General features: G+C 33.4%; 1 protein-coding gene across 1 annotated transcript in view; it reads right to left on the minus strand.

Moving 5' to 3' along the window:
- Positions 1-21719, minus strand: part of LOC129257167 (protein disulfide-isomerase A5-like) — a 31772-nt gene that overhangs the window by 7436 nt on the left and 2617 nt on the right. Inside the window, exons 2-21 of the mRNA XM_054895435.2 lie at positions 21148-21274; positions 16400-16487; positions 14529-14594; positions 13922-13967; positions 12379-12471; positions 10920-10980; positions 10068-10135; positions 8642-8733; positions 7566-7634; positions 6971-7107; positions 6592-6659; positions 6216-6310; positions 5732-5797; positions 4698-4837; positions 4098-4168; positions 3402-3530; positions 1999-2191; positions 1553-1620; positions 818-899; positions 187-199 (exon numbers count right to left, since the gene is read on the minus strand). Coding sequence (XP_054751410.2) covers positions 187-199; positions 818-899; positions 1553-1620; positions 1999-2191; positions 3402-3530; positions 4098-4168; positions 4698-4837; positions 5732-5797; positions 6216-6310; positions 6592-6659; positions 6971-7107; positions 7566-7634; positions 8642-8733; positions 10068-10135; positions 10920-10980; positions 12379-12471; positions 13922-13967; positions 14529-14594; positions 16400-16487; positions 21148-21274 — 1772 coding nt within the window. The remainder of the gene's footprint in view (positions 1-186; positions 200-817; positions 900-1552; positions 1621-1998; positions 2192-3401; positions 3531-4097; positions 4169-4697; positions 4838-5731; positions 5798-6215; positions 6311-6591; positions 6660-6970; positions 7108-7565; positions 7635-8641; positions 8734-10067; positions 10136-10919; positions 10981-12378; positions 12472-13921; positions 13968-14528; positions 14595-16399; positions 16488-21147; positions 21275-21719) is intronic.

The raw sequence follows: 21719 nt of genomic DNA on the forward strand, positions 1-21719 counted from the left end.
CCCAATCAGTTATATCGGGAGGAGAGACCTACGGGTCATGGTGATTCAGTTCGCTTATCGCCTCCTAGGCACAGGCGACGCCAAACAAATAATAATAATAATAATAAATCTGAATCTCATATTGAGCATTCAAAAATGATAACTGCTATAAAGAGAGATTGATATATAATTGTCTATCATACTTACTTGAAGTATTTCACTATCGATGGCCAACATAGAAGGACATGAAATAATTAAAAAGAGGAAACAATATTTTTTTATTAAGTGGGTAATAAACAAAAATAAAACAAAAATTATGACACATTATATCAAACAAAGTATGAAAGCAAATATTCGCATTCTCTGGTGTGCATAGCTCAAAGCTTTAATTCATAAGCTGTGTTTGGTGATTTTCAAAAAAAAAGTTAAAGATTATTTAAAATCTGCTAAAAAATACCTTGTAAGGAAGTCTTGAGTGATCAAAGATTAGGCTTAATATCTCCTGTTACACTTTGTAAAAATGTTTCTCAAAGACTTATTACAGAAAACAGGTTATTCTTGAAATGGGGGAGGGGGGACATACAAGTACGGCAGTCTATAAAATGAAATGAAAATAAATGGAATCCGGTTTCTTGAAATTTGTTCTTAAAAAAAGCATGGGGAGGCATGGAAAAATAGAGCATTGAGTTTATTGGACTAAATCATATCTGATTGACACAGTAATCTGGTTTACCATATGTGCCCTATTATAGGCAATAGTACTTGACTAATTACCCATAACTTGTAATAATACTAGGAATAATAAAGACAAAAGTGGCTGCTTATATTATTTACTCACATGTTGGGAATCCTTTAATTTCAAATTTTGATGATGTCATTACAGCAACAGTGGCATCAACTGCTGCAAACTTTCCTGGTAGCTGTTAAAAAAACGAGAATAGAAATCAGATTCATGTCCATTTGTACAGTGCATACAATGATTACAAAACAATCAAGATATATTGTCTAATTAACGTATTTAGCCTTCATGGCCTATTCAAACTATCACACCAGCTGCTTTTATTATTTTAACAACTCATTACAGAGGAAAATCGGTGTCACCTTCCTACATTTGGCATGAGTCTTGTCATGGTTGCAGTTATCTTGGCAACCAAACATCATCTCCATAAGATACACATGCAAAGGTGCTGTTCTTTTAATATCTTGCCACAAAGTCATACATGTAGGAGTCAGAGAAAAATCTGATGAAACTTTTTAATAAATAATTAATGTTTTTTGCTTCTACTTTTTAAGGCCCATTGTATGCTTTTTGGGAATGAGAACCTTTTTTGGGTGTTTCTATTGCAGAGCAATATGCAGTACTTATTGGCCAAGCAGATATGGTCACCTGGCCTGAAAAGACATATTTTGTAATCTACAATTATTTACATCCTTTTAACCTTATTCAACAAGCTTCAACAAACTAAAAAATATTGATACAGCATCTTTTAATGATGATTATATGATTAACAGAAATTATGTTTCGATCTTTTGAAGACATAATTTGAATAAATTGAGAAGCTGGAGGACTTACTTTCTGCTCACGAGCTAATGTTGCTGCCTCTGCGAATGCTGGTTTCATCCTTTTACAATGTCCACACCCTAAGAATCATTACATAAATTAAGATGGAAAATTTCAAATTTAAACTCATTAATTCATCTTAAACTTTGAGAACATACATGTATTAACATCTATTAAAACTGGAGCCAACTGGACAACACTGTACCCTTCATTATTTTCTTTTTTACATCAATAGAAGAGTGTCCAACATGGCCATAATGCTGATCAATATAAAAAATTAAAAAAAAGAATCGATAGGCAAAAATTATTCAGGACATGCAAGATGCTTAAGGATTTAGGAATAAATAAACGCAACAACAAAACAATGTAGGTAATCCATCCATGCTTCCCCTTTTCTTTCACCTCTTAATTTTTTTCTTCATCTTAATGAATGTTACAGAACACACTACACTACTTACATGGGGCAAAGAACATGACCAAAACTGAGGGGTTTGAAGCAATGAAGCTTATAAAAGAGACATCATCAAGCTGGAAGACATTCTCTCCTCCATCCAGCTCTGCCCAGAAGTCTTCTGGTGGAGGGGGTGGAGGCTGGGAAGGGGCAGCACCAGGGCTCAGCTGATTCTCCATGAAGCGGATGAAGTCTGCTTCCTGCAATAAATGCACAGAGATATGAATATATATGATATATATGACATATGAAATCATAGGAATCATACCAAAATAGAGGAAAATTGGAAAATTGCAATGGTTGTGTAGCCAGAAAGCCATTCTGAAAACTATGTAATAGTTCTACTAAGGGGATGTTACAAGAAAATATTGTGATTAATTGCAAATTTTGGTAGGTTTACAAGTGATAGATTGATTTTGAATAAAGCAAAACTTATTCTTGTTGATACAAGAAGCAGACTAGTGTACTAGTGATCAATAGTCAATTTGCAATTAATTGTAAGACTAATGAATGGTTTTGGGACCTAAGATTGATTTCAATCGATTGCAAGTTTCTTGTAACTCCCCCTTAATTGATAAAGAAGACTCAATTACAGAATATGGTTCTATGGCTGAAAACATTGAATGAGAGTTGAATTTATCAAATTGTAAAATAATGACTTCACTAGATTTTATATTAACTTCACCTGCCCTCCTTTTTTTTTATCTCCCAATTCATCAAATGTAGATTGCATTCCTCCTTGTTTACTGCTAGGGAATGAAATCAACTTCAGTTATTTCTTGTAGGTTTCTTATCTCCTGTAATATACAAGAGTTTCATTTTTTCATACACTTGTTTGTGTATATTTCATACTTGAGTAGAGTAATGTACACCAAGGGTATTTCATGTAATGTACAACCACATTTTGTCAGTCAATGAACTCTAATGACTGTAGTGCCCCCCCCCCCCAAAAAAAAAAAAAACTAGGTTAAGTTCAATGTTACTAAAAACAGTATTTGGAATCACATTCAAATATTTTAATATCCAAAAAATTAGCATGAAAATGATCAGTTTCAAAATTACTTCATATCATTACATACATATTATTTCCTTTCCTACAAAGAAAATCATATAAATTTAAGAATTTCCAAATAAGATTCCAAAGACAATTCATCAAAATGGTAGGTATTATTTTACCTCTTCTTCTTGATTGAATAGTTCTATTTTTCGTTCATTTTGCAATTTGAAAACAAAAGTTCTTTTTGAATAGAGAAAGTGCACAAGACAACACCATGGATGAGATCCCAAATTGGACCTATTGCATAATTTTTTTTTCTCAGTACCATATCCTATAAATCAAAGATGCATGTGTCCCAAGCCCATCAAGCTTGTAAAACAAGTTTCATGAACCAAGGTGTAGGTGTTTCTTACCTCCCTTCCACTTGAATAGTCTTGCATTAACTTTCCATAACTGAAATATTTGATTGTAGGGTATCCTGATACATCATATGCTGTACATGAATCTTTGTGCTCTGTGCAGTCTATTGCAGCAAATGAAACCTAGTCAGACAAAAACAAAATGAATAAGTTAGATTTCCAGCCAAATATATTGATTGCTATATTCCTTCATTTATTTAACTCATCCATAATGAATAAATACAAAAAAATTATCTACATATACATGTATATCAGTGAAATACACCATATTTCCATACATACACAATTAGTGTCAGGAAAATTTAGTCCATGATGTGGATTGATAATCCAGGAGCTAATTTAGCTTTTGCCCCTTGCCCCCCCCCCCCTTCCCCATGAGATGTTGGAAGATGGCGATTTTCTTTTTTCCCTGGGTACACTGTAAATTTCAAAGATATGCCATTGTCATTACATACACTTCTTTTGTATACTAAATGCAAAAATAATAGTCAACACAAAATTCAGGTGCCATATCACTATTCAGAAAGAAATGACAAACTTTGAATCATTCTACTTGAATTCGGTAATTCCGTGCCGATTGGTACATCTACAGACTCCTTCTTTTATTTCTTGGATATACGATACAAATTATCTCAAGGCATATAACTACGATTGTAAGACCAACATGTTGACTTGAATAGAAATACTTACTTTGTTTTCTTCCTTAAAATTTTCAGCTGCTGCCATAAATTCTGGTTTTGCTCTCTTGCAATGGCCACACCCTGGAACATGACAGATGACAATCAACATGTAACAAAACCAGAGGCGAAAACCTCAAACTAACAAGACAAAAAAGAATTGTGCTTCTATGTATTAAAGTTTTATCCAATAAGATTGAAATTATTAAAATATGCTTACTGAAAAAAGAAGAAAGGACATAATAGACTGAAGCCTACATACTGTGTAGTATTAGTATAGGAAACACATGATTGACTATTAGTTTCATCTTTCCTTAAATCGGTGTCTATCTTTCATTTACTAGCACTCTTTTGAAATTGCTTACTTCTGTAAACATTAAATAATAACTATGTTGAAAAACAAAATCTATCTTCAGCTAAACATCAACTCCCAGTGAGTTTGAAATTCTCATAACATTGCCGGTCTCAATGATTTGAAGCTTAAATATCTAAATATGGCCAGGCAATTAAATGGACACAATGAAAATATTTCACTATTTCACTTTTCTATCTCTGAAAAGCGTAAGCGGCCCTCACTCCTAAACAGTCAAAGTTAGAGGAATGAGATACTTACATGGTGCATAAAACATTACTAAGGTATGTTTCTTTTTCTTGGTGAAAGTTTTAAAGTTATTATCGGTAAGATGGTCTACTTCTGATTCCATGTCACTCCATGCAGGTTCAGGGGGTGGAGGTGGAGGAGGCTCCTTAGGACTGAAACAAATTATATACAAGAAATAAGGAGAAATATTACCTATACAAGGCATTTTAGCAGATAAATAAATATCATATTTTGCTCGCTACTTTCAATCCAAGACTAACGAGGTAAACATTTGCCATGTTGCCCTCCCCAGGCTTTGCCCATAGGAATCCTGTACAAAAACAGAGGGCAATATTGGCCATATTTCAGCTAGTGATAAGTGCCCTTGCGCAGTAGGAGCTGATTTTGATGATCACTAATTTCAGTATTGGAAAAATCTGGCTGGAACCAGTTTATGAACCAACGCATCGTAGATATTGCGCGGCGCGGCACAAAATCAAACGCAAGATTTCTATGCGTTAAGTGTATATGCGTGTCATTGATGCGCGACTGCAAGATAATAATTTACGTCACAATTGCTTAGCAAGGATTACTTCGCTAAGTTCACGAATAACCTGAAATCAGAAGGAGTGATAAGCAAACAGACATATAAATTGTTCCAAATTGAAGCATGGAGAAGAATCAACATATGTTTGATCATTAGGAGTCGTCTTGTAAGATTTGGTAGCAAGAATACTCTGCAAATCAGCAAAGGAGACTTCTCAGTATGATTCTGGCATTGTAAGGAATCGTCAAGAAAATTAGAGTGCTATTTACAACCAGGGGGGTTGGACCAGTCAGCTACCCTATTCACATCATGGCCCTAATAAAACATGTAAGATACAATCTGTTCTATGATAAAGCAAAAATAAAATCTTCAGTCAAACTATATTCCAAAGTTGCAATCAACAGTTAATATTAACAGTATCTATTTATGTTACATATTACCATAATAACCCAACATTTATTTGGTTATTTGAATGCGTACACTGAGATTAAAACTAAAATCAACCAAGAGCAAAACTTACTTTTTTAAATGTTCAACAAATTTGTCTGCTGTTCTTTCATTAAAGTCCCATGCATGTTCTCCATTCCTGCAAGATAAAATCAAATGGTAAACAAACCCAAGGAGTAATATTACATTCAGCATGCTGTGAAACCTTCAAGACATTAACATGCATTGAGGTGATACCCTATCCTTCATTGTGCTATAGAACAGCACATTATCATTGTAATATTTCAAAACATGACGTAATTCTATGTGCATGCATAAATACATAAATTCACAGATCCATTTTGCATCCCACTCTCGCTGCTAAAAACCAACCTATTCAAAAGATTAAGAATCAAATATGGAAAACTGAAGAAAATTGAACAAAGTGCATTTACATGCTAATTTTTTTGGGAAATATTCTGATTCTTGTATAAATTATAAAAAATATGTACAAAATACTCTCCTACCAGTACCACCAAACAGTGCATGTAGGATATTTGAAAATATTTTACACTTACTGGAAATATTTAAGCGTTGGGAATCCTTTGACTTCAAATCTTTCAGCCAAAGTTCTAGCTTTTGTTGCATCAACAGCAGCAAGGACTCCCTCAAACTAGAAAAGAAGAAAATACATGTAATGCTAATTTGGAGGCAAATTAGTAGACAAAATCTTGTATGCTTCAGAAGCATTGTCCATTACGTGACAGTGCCAACACACCTTAACTGAAATAGTTTCCCTGATCCTTATATGGAATATCATTGTCTCATAAAGACACGAGTATATATTGCAAATTCTATTCATTTTAAGAATAAAACAAATAATTATTTACTTATATGATGTAATCATATTTTTTTTCAAGAAGTTACTGAGATATTTCAAGAGTACAATCTTACCCCATCCTCTTTGAGTTCTGCAGCTGCATCTACATATTCAGGCTTCATCTTCTTACAGTGACCACACCCTTTGAATAAATAAGACAGAAATATATGGAAGGTTGAGGTAATGATAGATGAAACTCTGACATCTCTCTCCTTCACCTCTTTTAATCTGTGAACAATCTTACCATCATCCATGTCCTATGTCTCCATTCTTTTTAACTCTCGACTAGAATCCCACCTCACACACAGAACTATCATCACAATCATCACCATCCTCCTACTCCCCATCGTCAACATCATCATGATCATTACCACCACTATCACCAACACCAACACCAATAACACAACAATTGCAATCACCATCCTCTTCCTCCTCATTCTAGGTTGTACTCACATGGCGCATAAAACATGACCATAACTGAGTCATGGCTAGAAATGTACTCATCAAAAGTATTGTCTTCTAAATGAACAACATCATTTTCTTCATCACTCCATTCTGCTTCCTTCTCTGGTTCCTTGGGTGGCTGAGGGCTGATAAACAGAAAATAAAAAGTTATACAAAATATTTTAAACAAAGAAAAGCATACATCACTAAAATATTCAATCTTCTCAAATTCTTCCATGTGGGTTTATATCGTAAAGCCTTAGATAATTACCAAACGTTATTGTACTCAAAGGAAGAGATTGCTTCAAATAGACATTACTGACAAAATACTCTTATATCATCATATTTATATTGTGTCATTCTACAATCACAAGTTAATGTCAAATAAAAGAGACATGTTTCCAAATCTTCAAACAACATAGCCTGCACATTTATTTTCTTGCACAGATTAATAAGGTGTAGTAGTGAAAACAACCAGTGGCCTTTCAGTCAATCTTAGTATTTGTCAAACATCCTGGGGTAAAAAAAATACATAACAAAATCCTAGGTAATAATTACATCAAGTCACATTGGAATAAACAGTATGTGAGCTGTAAAAACTTACTCCTCCATCCAATCAATAATTCCTTGTCTTGTTCTCTCACCACCATAATCAAACTTCTTTTTTCCTTTTCTGGAAGAAAGAGGGAGAAAATGAGAAATGGTGAAGGAGGAATAGAGTTGAACGAAGTACAGATCAATACCAACCAAGGGAAATGTCCATGATTATACAGCGCAAGACTATTTACAATCTATGTATATTTTCAACAGAAAGCACTCACTTTCACTTTCTATAAACATGTAATTTGTAAATTGTAAATACCTTTCTTCTGCAATAATCATGAATATTGGATGGCCTTGAGTGAGATGCCTAAAAATATTATATAAGATGAAGAACAATATTGGATGAGTCGGAGACGAATCCAATATTGTTATTATTATTTAGATACCCCCACAAAGCGAAACATAAATTAACAAAAAAAGGTTTTTACACACTACTTTATGTCAATCCTGTAAATCATGAGCATTGCGACTGAGTACTGTCATTTTTTTTTTTTTTTTCTGTAAAGATGCACTAGTGTATAGTGCAAGCGCATTTGAATTCAATAAATTGACGCAATCTTGCTCCAGTGCCACTCCTACTGCCAACTTATATGCAATGCAATTCCATTGTGACGTAACAAAGCTTCATGCACACATTCATTTATTAACCAGTGATAATCTTGTGGGCAGGGCACAATATTAATTTCATCCAACATGGAAAATATTGGACAGTTTTCATAGGAATACACATTAAAAATCAGTTTTAATATTTTGTCTTTTTGAAAAAAACCTTGCAAGACGTCAAAAGTATCTGTGCCTCTAAAACCCTACATCTAAATAATAATCATGATGAAAATTGAATGAGACTGGAAAGGTAAAGAATATACATCTGTCAATTTTTATTATAAACTTTATTTTGTTAATATCTCAAATATACAGGTTGAATATCTCTGTACATTCTTTGTATAATAATCATATTTGAATAAGTACTTTAAATTTACATTAGAAGTTAGTTAAGCCTTGTATCATAGCAAACACCCCTAGACTTGCATGGAGAGAAGACATGATTACTCAAATCGAATTTTGTATCTTGCTTACTCAAAATATAATATTGTTGGGAATCCTGTAATGTTATAAACCTGTCTAGTAGCCATGTTTTCTGGTCTGTCCACATCCATGCCAGCTAACACCTTGTAGATTGAGAAAAAACGATCAAATAAAATAGTGAAAATAAAACTAGGAAATGACAAACTAATATTAGAAATGAATACATGTATATCTTGCAATATAAACATGGACTATCACAACTTTTTAATAATATCATCAAAATGAAAGTTTGATATGAAAGAGGAACTTAAATATGAATATTGTTGTAATGGGGAAAAAACAAAACATGGAATTACACAACTTTTTAATAATATCATGCAAATGAAAGTTTGATATGAAAGAGGAACTTTCATATGAATACTGTAATGGCAAAAAGACAAAACATGGACTAACAAAACTTTTTAATAATATCATGCAAATGAAAGTTGGATACGAAAGAGGAACTTTTATTTGAATACTATAATGGGGAAAAGATAAATTTATATTGAACAATTACTATACAATATTAATAATTTCTATATATCACATTTCAAAGTGACAATTAATATCTCAATAAAAACATTGTAATAATGTTTCATAAAGGAAGTTCTAACTTCTATGCACTATTGTACTATTGTTTTACAATAGAGTGAGCCCGACAAGGAAGGCATCTTTAAACTCACAAACATCATTTGATTAATTCTTCCAACCAACCAAGTTTCTTTTACCCCTTTAAATTAGACGGAAGACACATTTGATAATTTTTTTATCATTTGAGTCAGGTATTTTCATTGAAAATAGTATGTTTTTAAGATATGATAATTACATGCAAGTTTATCAAAGGGAAATGCTACCCTTATGTCAAGTTGTTCTAAGGGAAGTAGAAATACATCATGTATATGAGCAACGCAACATATCATTGAAAGTTCATTGTTCAAATAATCCACCATCAGATGATTGAGTTTTTATGATTATTAAAGTTTAATTTTGGGTCATGTCAAATATGTGTGTACTTTGAATTCCATAAACTGCTGTTTTCTAAATGAAAAAAGCTTATTTGCACCAATTCATTTAATATAGCACTAGAAATATTATATAATTGACCATGTTATGAAGAAATGACAAATCAGTCATCATGAACTCGCAAATTTTGAAATTTATGGAATTGATAGTACCCAAGAGCTTGTGTTTTATTTAGAATATGTGAGTTGAACTGTAAAAACATCTTTTTCAAGAGTTTCCTTATTAATGCTTCTCATCTTAACTGTAGCAGTCCCATAATGTATGCAAAAAAACACGAATAACAAGCTCTGATTTTCATAAAAAGTTTGTTGGTATGATTTTGCTAATTTTAGGCTTTTATTAGAACTGTACTTCGGGATTGACTCTCAAGTCCTTAAATAAAAAACAATAAAGTGAAATGAGACATTCATCTTACTGCTTCTCCTTTCAGTTCAGTGGCTGCTCCTGCAAATTCAGGCTTCATTCTTTTGCAATGACCACACCCTAGTAAAAACAATACAAGATGGGGGGGGGGTAGTAGTACCTTATCTCATACACACATAAACAGTTAATGCAATAAGAATTAGTCAAAAACAGAACAAGGTCATTTCAACAGTGATAAATGTCATGGATAGCATGTGAGGCAATTTTAGTAAGTGACGTTGGAGTGTGATGACACAGACAATAAATTAAGAAAATACAAACATGATAAACTGTTTGAATATGTCCTTAGGACTACCAGTGAGATTCATAGATAGAATACAGAACAAAAATATTTACCATCTCCTCATACCCAATCAAGTTCACTTTTGAATATTTCATGAAACCACAATGCCAAACGAAACACAAATGTCTTCTTTATACTATTCGTTTAAATAGCCCTTCTCAACTGGAAGTTATTCCTTGGATAACTACATGAGAAAATAAGGTGTTCTTTTGTGAGGGAAGCACCATTTAGAACAAAAATATTATCCTATCTGGCTTCAATGTATAACTTTCTTATTCAACATTTCAGAAACATCTACAATTTGGCTCACAAGTAAGTGAACCCCACCACAAAAATGCTGAGCATTGAATGTAGACAACAACAACACTACAATGTTTGGCAAACCCAGAGAAACAATCTTTATTGAAAGAAACATATTATCACCTGACTTCACAGTTACATATTTAAAACATGGCAGAACTTGACGGACTTTAAATGTGTTCATTTTCTGGTGGGGTTCACTATTTTTTAGCACCACCGTCTATGATTGAATATGAAGAAATCTAAGAAATTATTACTTACATGGTGCATAAAACATTGTCAACAATGGTCTTTTCTCCTTGCTTAACAACTTTTCAAATTCCTGAAATAGAATTACAGAAATCAGAAGTAAAAAGAAAATAGATAATTAGGAGAAACTTTAAAGATTCTTTGGAGTTACAATGTCTAAAACCAAACACATGCACACCATGTATAATTGCATATCAATAAACTGAATTTACAAACACTGTAGTAAAGCCAGTCTAAAGCTTTGGTATATGTTCAATATGGTGAATCATTTAACATAAGTTATAATCTAAACTTAAATTAGTGTAATGACTGTTCCATTTTTTTCTTCTAATTCTTTGTAAAATTGAATTTTACCCTAAATGCATTTTAGAACAATCCAAGCTTGAGTAATCATTTTACACAAAAAGTTTTAAATACACATTTGACTGGGATCCTACTTAAAGGACAAGTCCACCCCAACAAAAAATTGATTGGAATAAAAAGAGAAAAATGCAACAAACATAACACTGAAAATTTCATCAAAATCGGATGTAAAATAAGAAAGTTATGACATTTTAAAGTTTCGCTTAATTTCACAAAACAGTAATATGCATATCCTGGCTGGTATGCAAATGAGGAGACTATGACGTCATCCACTCACTATTTCTTTTGTATTTTATTATATGAAATGTGAAATATTATAATTTTCTCCTCATTGTCAAGTGATACAACGATTAATTCCTCCCTGAACATGTGGAATTAGCATTGTTTGATACTATATGGTTCATTCAAGTTGGTCCTTATTGTCAAATCTATAATAAATGAAATATTGTATAATTCAAACAATAAAAAACAAAAGAAATAGTGAGTGATGGACATCATCGACTGACTCACCTAGTTGTGCATATCACTGTTTTGTGAAAAATAAGTGAAACTTTAAAATGTCATAACTTTCTTATTTTACTTCCGATTTTGATGAAATTTTCAGCACTATGTTAGTTTGATTTTTCTCTATTTATTCAAGTCAGCATTTTCCTTGGGTGGACTTGACCTTTAAGGAATGAAAATCGCAAAATAGATCCACTAAATTATGTTTTCACATTATCTGCAACAATATAGTTTCAGGGCATACACATTCACATACAAAATAATCTGGATTAGAGACCGTCACTTCGGGAGTACTTACTAAAACCCCAGAGAGCCTTCAATGACGTATTGCATTTTCTGAATTAAATACAACAAGAAAAACTAAGCGATGCCCTATTTATCCATTCAATGTGTCTAACGTAAGAAGTCTAACGTAAGATGAGTTTAATTATAGACTAAATTGCAACAAATCAAACATATAATCATTTAGAACTCTTATCAAATATCTCACATGAAAAAAAATAAACTTAAAGTCTTCTGACAACTGAATTTCAATATCATAGGTCTAGTACAGAATATACAGTGCTCCTGCATGCAATGGGTTAATTTCAATTTAAAAGTTTACCTTTGTACTCTCAATATGAAGAACATCGTCAGAATCTGGCTCTTCTTCCCATGGTATATCTCCCTCTGGATCTCTAAGGAAATTTATTAACGACTGTTACCATCAAAGAAAGAAAGAAAGGAAAAAAACTATGTAAATATTATTGGACGTTTTAATCACTAATTATCTTGGTAGATCTTGGAGAAGAAAAAAGCATAACAAACCACATACAAAGCAGTAGGGGTTTATGGTAGGCTAAATGTATTACATATGCATGAAATTCACTGCTGTATAAAACTCTACCAATACAGGGACATATGTTTTGTTTATTTATCTGACAAATTATCCCTTGCCTTCGATATACATGTTTATAGGTTCCATAATATTTGCTCCGTTATAAATTTCACACACTAATCGAATCACTACTTCAACCATGGATTAATACTATATGATTCCTATGCTAAACCCCACATAAAACCGTACTGCAAATGTTGCAACCCTATTCTTAGATGAAATAAAGCCCAAGAGCAATTGTCGCAGGAGCAAATGCTGTATCACTAAATGTTATTCTACCTCCTATATAACTGGGATCATTGCTCACAGATTTCAAGGACACCCAATGGCCCAAATTCACAAAGGTGGTTTTAAAAACCACCGGTTGAACCCATGATTTATGCAGATTTCTTGTATAAATTACGCTTAATTTACCATGTATACTGAAAAGTGTCCAATACTAATGCCCGCAATTGTCACATTGTGCCTAATTGACGCCTTTTACCATGTTTGAGTACGCTTTTTTAATTCATGAATCCACTGTTTAAAGAGTGGACTCATTAATTCAAAACAATGGACTCGTGAATACAATAGCATACTTAACCATGGCAACAGACGTCAATTAGGCGTGTTGTGGCAAAAGTGCGCATCAGCATTAGACATTTGTTTAATATATGCAGTAAATAAGCATAATTTATGCAGGAAATTTGCATAAACCAAGGGTTCAACCGATGGTCTTTTAAAAACCACCTTTGTGAATTTGGGCCGATGATTTCAACAGGAAAAATATACAATATTTAAAAAAAATGCCAAAGGAAAATGACCATGCTCTAAAAACAATTTGCACATTCATGGAATGGTAAGTTTCAACACATTCATGGAATGGTAAGTTTCAACACTTCATTCTGACTATAGATACATTGTACATGCATTTAACAAAATAACGTGTACATTGTAAGCAGATACATGTAATACTATACAGATTTACAAATAAAGATTTCCATTCCAGACAAAGTCAATTTACCTCTACTGATCATATGATATCATTCAAACAAATAGTTTATGAAGTGATTTAAAATAGATATAGGATACATGCCTCATGTACTTTATAATAAATGTAAATGTGTATGTGATTCTTTAATGGCAAATCACTGAGACTACAGTATCTAATATAAAAATTCCACAACTCCTCAATGGGATAGGTATATGTCTCAATGTATAAAAGTGATTTCAAAGCAAAATATTTATTCAATTTTCATTTCACTCTTGAAATTGAGCTTTCCTTCCTTACCTTTTTCCTCATTTGCCTGTCATAATCTTTATGATAATCACCATTTCTGTCATACAGAAAAATAATTCATGAGAAAATGTCAGAGATGTGGGATAAATAATACTAATGTAACATTTAATTACTAGGGATATCTACATATTTAGAAATATAAAAGAAAGTCTGTAATTGATGTATAACAAGACTATCCTAATTTCTTTTCAACACAATGTTTATTTAATGCTTTCTCATTCATTTTTTTTTTTTGGGGGGGCAGTGTCTAGATATTACATGTGAAATCAAGTATCCCATAATTAACACAACTTGAATTAAGATATGAAAGTAAGAAACTATGAATTATTGTGTTTAGTTTCACTTTAAGCAATTAATTAACATTTAAAGGAATTTAATGTCAATAATTTAATAATGTTTTCAATTTTCATTTCCTTAGCATAGTATTGGAACTATTGATGCTGGTAATTATTTGGATATCTTGCAAGCACCATTTTTTTAATATGTAACAAGGAATTTTCAATTAAGCAATATTTCCTGTGATAAAAAATCAATAACATGTACTTGACAATGGGGTTAATTTTTAGTTTAAAAAAACCCCAGCATTTTAATTACTTACTTATAATGTTTCAAAACTGTTGGTGAGGGTGAAATCTTGTATTTTTTACATAGCTTCTTGGCCTCGCTGTAGATATTAAAAACAGCAGATAGAAAGAGAAGAGAGAGCGAGAGAGGGAGATAAATAAATGGAGGATGAAAATAGCATACAGTAAATGAATCACTTGTGTTGGCATCATAGTCTTCTAACTTTTCCAATATTATTATTTTTTACATTTCCCTCTGTATTCTCTCCTACCTGTAGTCTTTCCCTCTGTCTCCATCCCCAATCCCTTCCTTCCTCTCACCTTGGCAAACTCATTCTCTCCCCTAATTGTAGGCTTACATACTCTTCTGACCCCCCCCCCCCCCCCTCACCCTGCCATCCCCCTACATCCACCCACATGTTCTTCTCACCCACCCTTCTTCCCTTCCTGCACACTCACCCAACCATTATCAACCAATTTCAATTTCCTGACCTCATGCTGACCTGAACCCATCTTCCCTTCTGTAACATCAACTTACACTAGTACCCCAACCTCTCCCATATAAACCAAACGTTCCACCCCCCCCCCCCCCCCCCCGGACACCCGACCCGAATTTCGACCTCCCCTTCCTCCTCTCAACACATATATGTACATGACCTAATAGATTCCTATCCCTTTATCAATTCTTGGGGCCCATTGAAGAAAGAGAAAGAAAAAGGGACAAAAATCACATGCAAGTCATAAGCAATTAAGATATATGGCAGAAAGTCCAGTTGCGTTGGATTTTTTAGAATTCATTTGATTGCAACTCTTTCAGCAATGGGCTCCTGTCCTTTCTGGTCCCATCTCCGTTCCTCTCTTTATTCACTCTTCTTCCTGAGCTACTGCACTGCCACTCTTGCACTAAAAATCTCAGCAGGACATGACTACATCTACAATGTAACTCATGCAGGAAACAAATATTTGTCCTTAAAAAACAAGAAATCCTCTAGACTCATCTTTTTAGAAAAATGGTAAGTTGAGATCATTGCACACCACAATACCATTTTGCAGTTTAATATCTCCACACAGTAATAAAAATATTTTAAAACAATCACACAATTCAGTCTTCATTTTATCTAATCACATATTTACAAATATATACATTTTTTTTGCACACCCTCTCCGGACCCCATTTCCAGTGCTATTGTCTTTTAATCCACATTTGGTTATTACTAGAAACCTGGTTTACTTCCCTCTTAAAAAGACAGCCACAGTAATGTAGAATATACGACCCAAAAACACTAATTTTCAGCAATACACAAATGGGATTTATTGGATGAATTTGATGGATTATCTCCCCCCCCCCTCCATCTTCCAAATTAAACAAATATAATATAGCATGAGTCATAATAAATGAATCCAATCAGATGTAGATAATACACTGACTGCCATTATCTTCACAGAGCTCTCTGAATTGTCATAGACACCGCTGCTATAAATGACTGGAACATACACAGCCTTATATTACCCTAAATCATAATATTGATGACATACAAAGCAGTACATGGTTGCACACACCAGTATGTAGGCACAAAACACGTTTGCTTTCTTCTGGCCTAAGGCCTGCTGCTAACTGAATTTGATTTATCAGTCCGCCAGAGAGAGTGTCCTTATTTAGGATGATGATTCATGCACAGTGACATTTGCATAGAAGGGGAACATTTTTGCTGGGCTTCTCAGAATTACAAGAGGGCAAATGTAAAAAAAAATGCAAGCTCTCTATCTACAGTATTGCTTTAGGTGGATGGATGGTTAATGATCTAAAAAAAGATGCATTATTCAATGAGACAAGAGTTTTTAAGCTTAATTCATGAGATGTTTTAATCTAAAACTCTGTTAGTTAAATAAAATCACTCTATATTACCTGCAATCAACAAAGACCAATGTGGCCAGACCTTTCATCTCTCCAGCCACATCACTGTATAAGTTCATCATGCTCTCCCCAGATTTGGCTGCAAAATGAAAATAAAGGAACAATAAAGAAAAAAAAAATTACTTGATATCCAGACCTGCCAACCTCTGGGAATGAAAAAGTGTATTCTGTGATAAAAAAAAGTGTATTTTCCCCCCCACAAGTGTATTTCGTAATAAAATGAGAGGCGCACTTGCTCATCGCGGCGCTCAAGCTGCATGTAAGCTAAAATGCGCACTGCTCTTGCAGATGAAAAAAACAAACATTTAAACATATGTATATCTTACCCTGGTTTGAACAAAATGAAAAAAAAAACAAGTTACTTGAAATTACATTGATCTACTAACCAAATTTGTGTAAGTTTTATGAAATAGAGACATGTAGAGATGATTTTTCTCAATAAATTACGATATTTGCCGTATTTTGGTTGCAAAAACGTACTAAATACGCCAAAAACGTACTGGTTGGCAGGTCTGGATATCTAATTTAAATATCACAAATGCTATGTTATGCAATATCTGTCATATTCATTAAAAAGTGACAGTGTTCCTAAATTTTAATGAAAAATTTGAAAAGTTGCTCATGAGCTACCAACTTGCTTAAAGTGAACTATATCTTAGTTATCTTTAGTGAAGTCTTAAAAAAATATAATAACAGTACACCCAGTACATTGTTAAAGCTCATTGACCTCAAATAATATTGGACCTAAATTTTGTGACTGGAAATTCATGCTCAATGATAGTGACACTGGATTGCCTATTTGTGAGTTCTACAAAATATGACAATTTTCTTCTGTTTTTTAACAGTGAACTAGTGCAATTATTGGTAAGAAAATTCTATGTCAATATCCTGCTATAAATATCTTACAGATATGGATAACTATAAAAAAAAAGAACAAAATCACTACGCAATTTTATGCACTGATTGAAAATTAGCAATATCACAATTCTTGCGTTGGTCAAAATTTGTATCTGCCACTGTACCAAGAATGCTTTAAAATCCGCGTTCATTGAATGTAAAAAACATACATAACATCTTTTAACACATTTAGCATAAATACATCCTAACCTTTCACGTTATTGGCATTATTTTAGGGTTGGATGAAGTTTTATTGATAATTTTGAGGGCTTTTTGGACATTGTTCTGAGCAGTAAACAACTTTCGCCAATCCGCCATTTTGATATCGTGCTGTACATCTTCGAACTTAGAGGGTAGCAACACACAGCCGTGTGCTGCCTTCTACGTTAGTTGGTACTTGAAAGATCGAGTGCAGTCACGATGCTTGGATTGTTATGATTACAGCAAAATGAGATCATGTTTTGTGGCTAGTGAGTATTCGTATTTTGTTGAGATTTTGGAGTAATTTGTGTTGCTGTTCTTTGCATTTTGAAGAAAAATACATTTTACGTGATTTTCCGTTTGAAAAGCCACTTTCAAAAGGCTGTTTCTGTGAATTCCGTCCATTTTCTGTTATTACCAAAAATCACTGTCATAGCGGGTATTATCGACAACGAGAGAAAGGCTATCAATATCACTAAGAGGCAAAAAACATGCGATTATCGACAAGACTAGCAATAAAGAGGATATCGATAACAGCACTCCAATGAATGCAAATTGAAGACCTTTCATGTTGATCATGCTGCTGTCATCAGAAATGCGGCGAAACGCACCTTGTCACTTTAGCTACATGTACAAGTAGACAAGCAGGGCAAAAATGAGAGCTGTACACCAAAGTAATATCACTTTCAAATTCATTTTCATTGGTCAAAAATCTTAATCTTGTTCTTTTGTTTTTAGTTCCATGTATTAAGGGAAGTCATAAATCATATTAATTAATGCCACAACAAACAGAAAATACTTGTCTAGATCATCATTCCAGGTGAATACATAGCTAAGTAAACTTGGAAATGAATATGAGAAGAATTATTTCTCCATCATCTATATCATTATTGCACAAAACCAAGTGTGCATTGGTGCGAAGTACGCGTGGAAAGGGTTTTTAACCTTGGTTAAGTTTAACCCTAGTCTAAACTATAATTTTAGACCACAATCTACGGAATGCGGAGTTTCACATACTTCATACTTCACATTACTTCAAACTTTCATAGGCACCATTCTCACTACTATCCTGAAACTAGTTTACTGGAAACTAATTTAGTGGAAATAATGCGTAATGAGAACGGTTGAAGCGGTCTTAGAAGCGATCTTCGGAAAACCACCTCACGGTGTAGTTTTCAAGATCGCTTTGCCTTGTTAAACTGGTTTTAGGGTGAGGACACAACCGTTCTTCGGGAAGTGATCTTCACACATTTTGAGCACGCTACTCCACACACTGTGTGTAGAATGTCTACGGTGCGGTTTCAAATTTCGCATGAAACATGTCACCCCACTGAGAACATTGCCATAGCAACAAGGCCACTTTATGTGAAGTGGTTCTGAAAACCACTTTCGGCTGATCAAATGGGAATGCTAGCAAAGCGATTTTCCAAACTGGTTTCCTGAACCGGTTTCCAGTAAACTAGTTTTAGAAAGTATAAGAACGGTTTCATATTCATAGCAAAGATAATGCACAATTAATTCATTATAATTCATTGTATTTTTCTATTCTAATTTTTTAATGAAAAAAATAGTTTGACAACGATTATTCCCGCAGGATTAGAATGATTTTTACTCAGTGAATGAGTTGACATATGGCGCTCCATAAAAGTGTGGTGTAAAATAACCAAGATTCAACTAAACCATTGTTATAAGAATACTTCTCATAAAGTTGATGTTTGAATTCGGGCTGCACAGTATATTGGTTGTTTTTGGATCATTCACATGATCAACCTGTTATATACTCCTTTGTCAGCTTCAGTGAGATTTCCAAACATCTGCAAAAGCCAAAATTATTTGAGTTGAATACTGCCTTGACATTTTAAAAGATTTAAGGGGTACTCTGGGCTGAAAATAATTGAACAAAGTTAAGGTTAATAAAATAAGTGGGGATATGACATCATCAACCTGCTCATTGCATGTATTCATTAGATGCTTTGAGCGATCCCATAGTAACGGATACAGGTTCACCTCAGGGCTGTGTGCTCTCTGCAATCCTATTTGTTCTATATACCAATGACTGTTGTTACCTTTCCCAAAATGTCTCCATCCTAAAAATACGCCAATGACACAGTTATAGTTGGTCTAATTAAGAAATGTGAACTTGAGTATCTTAACTGTGTAAATTGGTTTACCGACTGGTGTAATGACATTTTCTTAGATCTCAATGCAACAAAAACAAAAGAAATTATATTTGACTTTAGAAATAATAAACAAGTAGAACCAAGTGATTGTCATGTTAGAATTAATGAAGAGGAAATAAGTTCAAATACCTAGGTACTATTATTGACGATGGTTTAAAGTGGAAAGATCAGTGCAATTCAATTCACAAGAAGGCAATGCAATGGATGTATTTTATAAGAAAATTGAAGTCATTCCATGTTGACCACACCATAATGGAATGGTTTTATTCTATAGATCACTCATTGAAAGCATCATCATATTTGATTGTGTGGTTTGGTACACAAGCTGTCGCAAGAAAGATATGAATATATTAAGTAGAATGGTCAGACAAGCAGAAAAAATAACAGGACACGACCTAAACCTCATTGATGTATGTCGAAACAGAATACTTGAAAAGGCAAAAGAAATACTACAGAATAATGATCACCCATTGAATGTAAACTACGAAAGGATGAGATCTGGTAATAGACTACGGTCAGCACGTTGTCGAACAAATAGTTTCTTTAACTCATTCGTGCCAAGCTCAATTCGAATACTGAATGAGGAAGGGATTATGTAAGAATAATGATATGCCTAAAACTTTACCTTGTCGCGTAGTTGGTGCAGACGATGTTCAAAGCAGGTAAACGGTAGTCATGGGGGTAATGGTAAATACATACACTGAACAATAAAGTACAGGACAAGTGGACAATGCTGTGAAGATTTATAGTACTGATTTTTATTTCAATTCTAATGTCAATTTCATTTCAATATCCGCTATCTTACTTTCAGTTCCAATTTCCATTTCAATCTTAATTTTAATGTCAATAACATTAATTGTTTCAAATGCTACGCATATGTATATCATAATTGTCTATATGTGATTGTTTGATTTTCTGTAAATATGTTCATTTTCCATGCTATGTTATGTATGTTCAATACCATGTAAAAATGGAAATTTCCACTCATTTATTCATTTGGACAATAAATACTACCTTATGAACCTTATGACATGTGTAGAGCTGTTTTACCAAAATAATGTAATGCTTTAAGATGTCATAACTTTATTCATTGTCCGATTTTGATGACATTTTCAGTGTTATTTCTGTCTGTTTGTCCTTTACCTGTTCAAATCATTTGAAGCCTGGAGTACATGTACCCCTTGAATATAACATACAATGATAAGATTATAATGTACAAGCTTGCAATTGCAATCAGGACCAACTTTTTTCATCACAATTTTAAACTTAAATGTAGAAAATAGTTTTAAATTGAAGAATTTAAGAGAATTTAAGAATACTCAGGGCCTTGATTTTAAATTGTCTGTTAACTGTAGGTACCAGGGTATAGACCCGATAGTCTCAGGTATTTTTTAAGAATGAAATATAAGGACCAATTGGTCTCCGCTTTTCATTATTTTTTTTTCTTCAAATAAAACTCACCATCCTTGGAAAACAAGACCATGACGTTGTTATGCGTTCTCAACTCCTTCTTGAATTCCTTCATATCTGTGATGTCGGCTACAAGTTTACGGTTAGCATTCTTCTTTGCTGCATCAGTTGCAAAGATCTGAAGAAGCAACAATTTAAATATAAAATAGACTGTAAAAGCTATGAGAGAAATTCAACATAATTAATGAAGTTGAGATGTAGATTTTTTTTTTCTTGCAGGGATACAGGATATGGCCTCAACTTATTGATCCTATAGTTAACCATCCCTGTACAGACTGCTGGGAACTCATCCTAATCTCACAAGAGCGAACAACCCTACTCTCAGATGATCTTTGTAGGTCTGCATGGTGGAGTTTGTAACATGGAAAAGGTTTACAGTTCACCATGTGTAATATGAAGAAGGGAAGGAAATACAGGCAGAAAGATTAAAATGGAAAGACGAGATAGAGTGAACAGAGAAAAATACTCAAGCCATATTCAGCTCATCTCATCTGGTTCACAGTCCTTTTCAGGACTTCACTCACTTTCAAGAAAAAGAATACTTCTAATTTTCTGCGCCTGCA

Source organism: Lytechinus pictus, chromosome 3, assembly GCF_037042905.1.
Source record: "Lytechinus pictus isolate F3 Inbred chromosome 3, Lp3.0, whole genome shotgun sequence".
Lineage (NCBI taxonomy): Eukaryota > Metazoa > Echinodermata > Echinoidea > Temnopleuroida > Toxopneustidae > Lytechinus > Lytechinus pictus.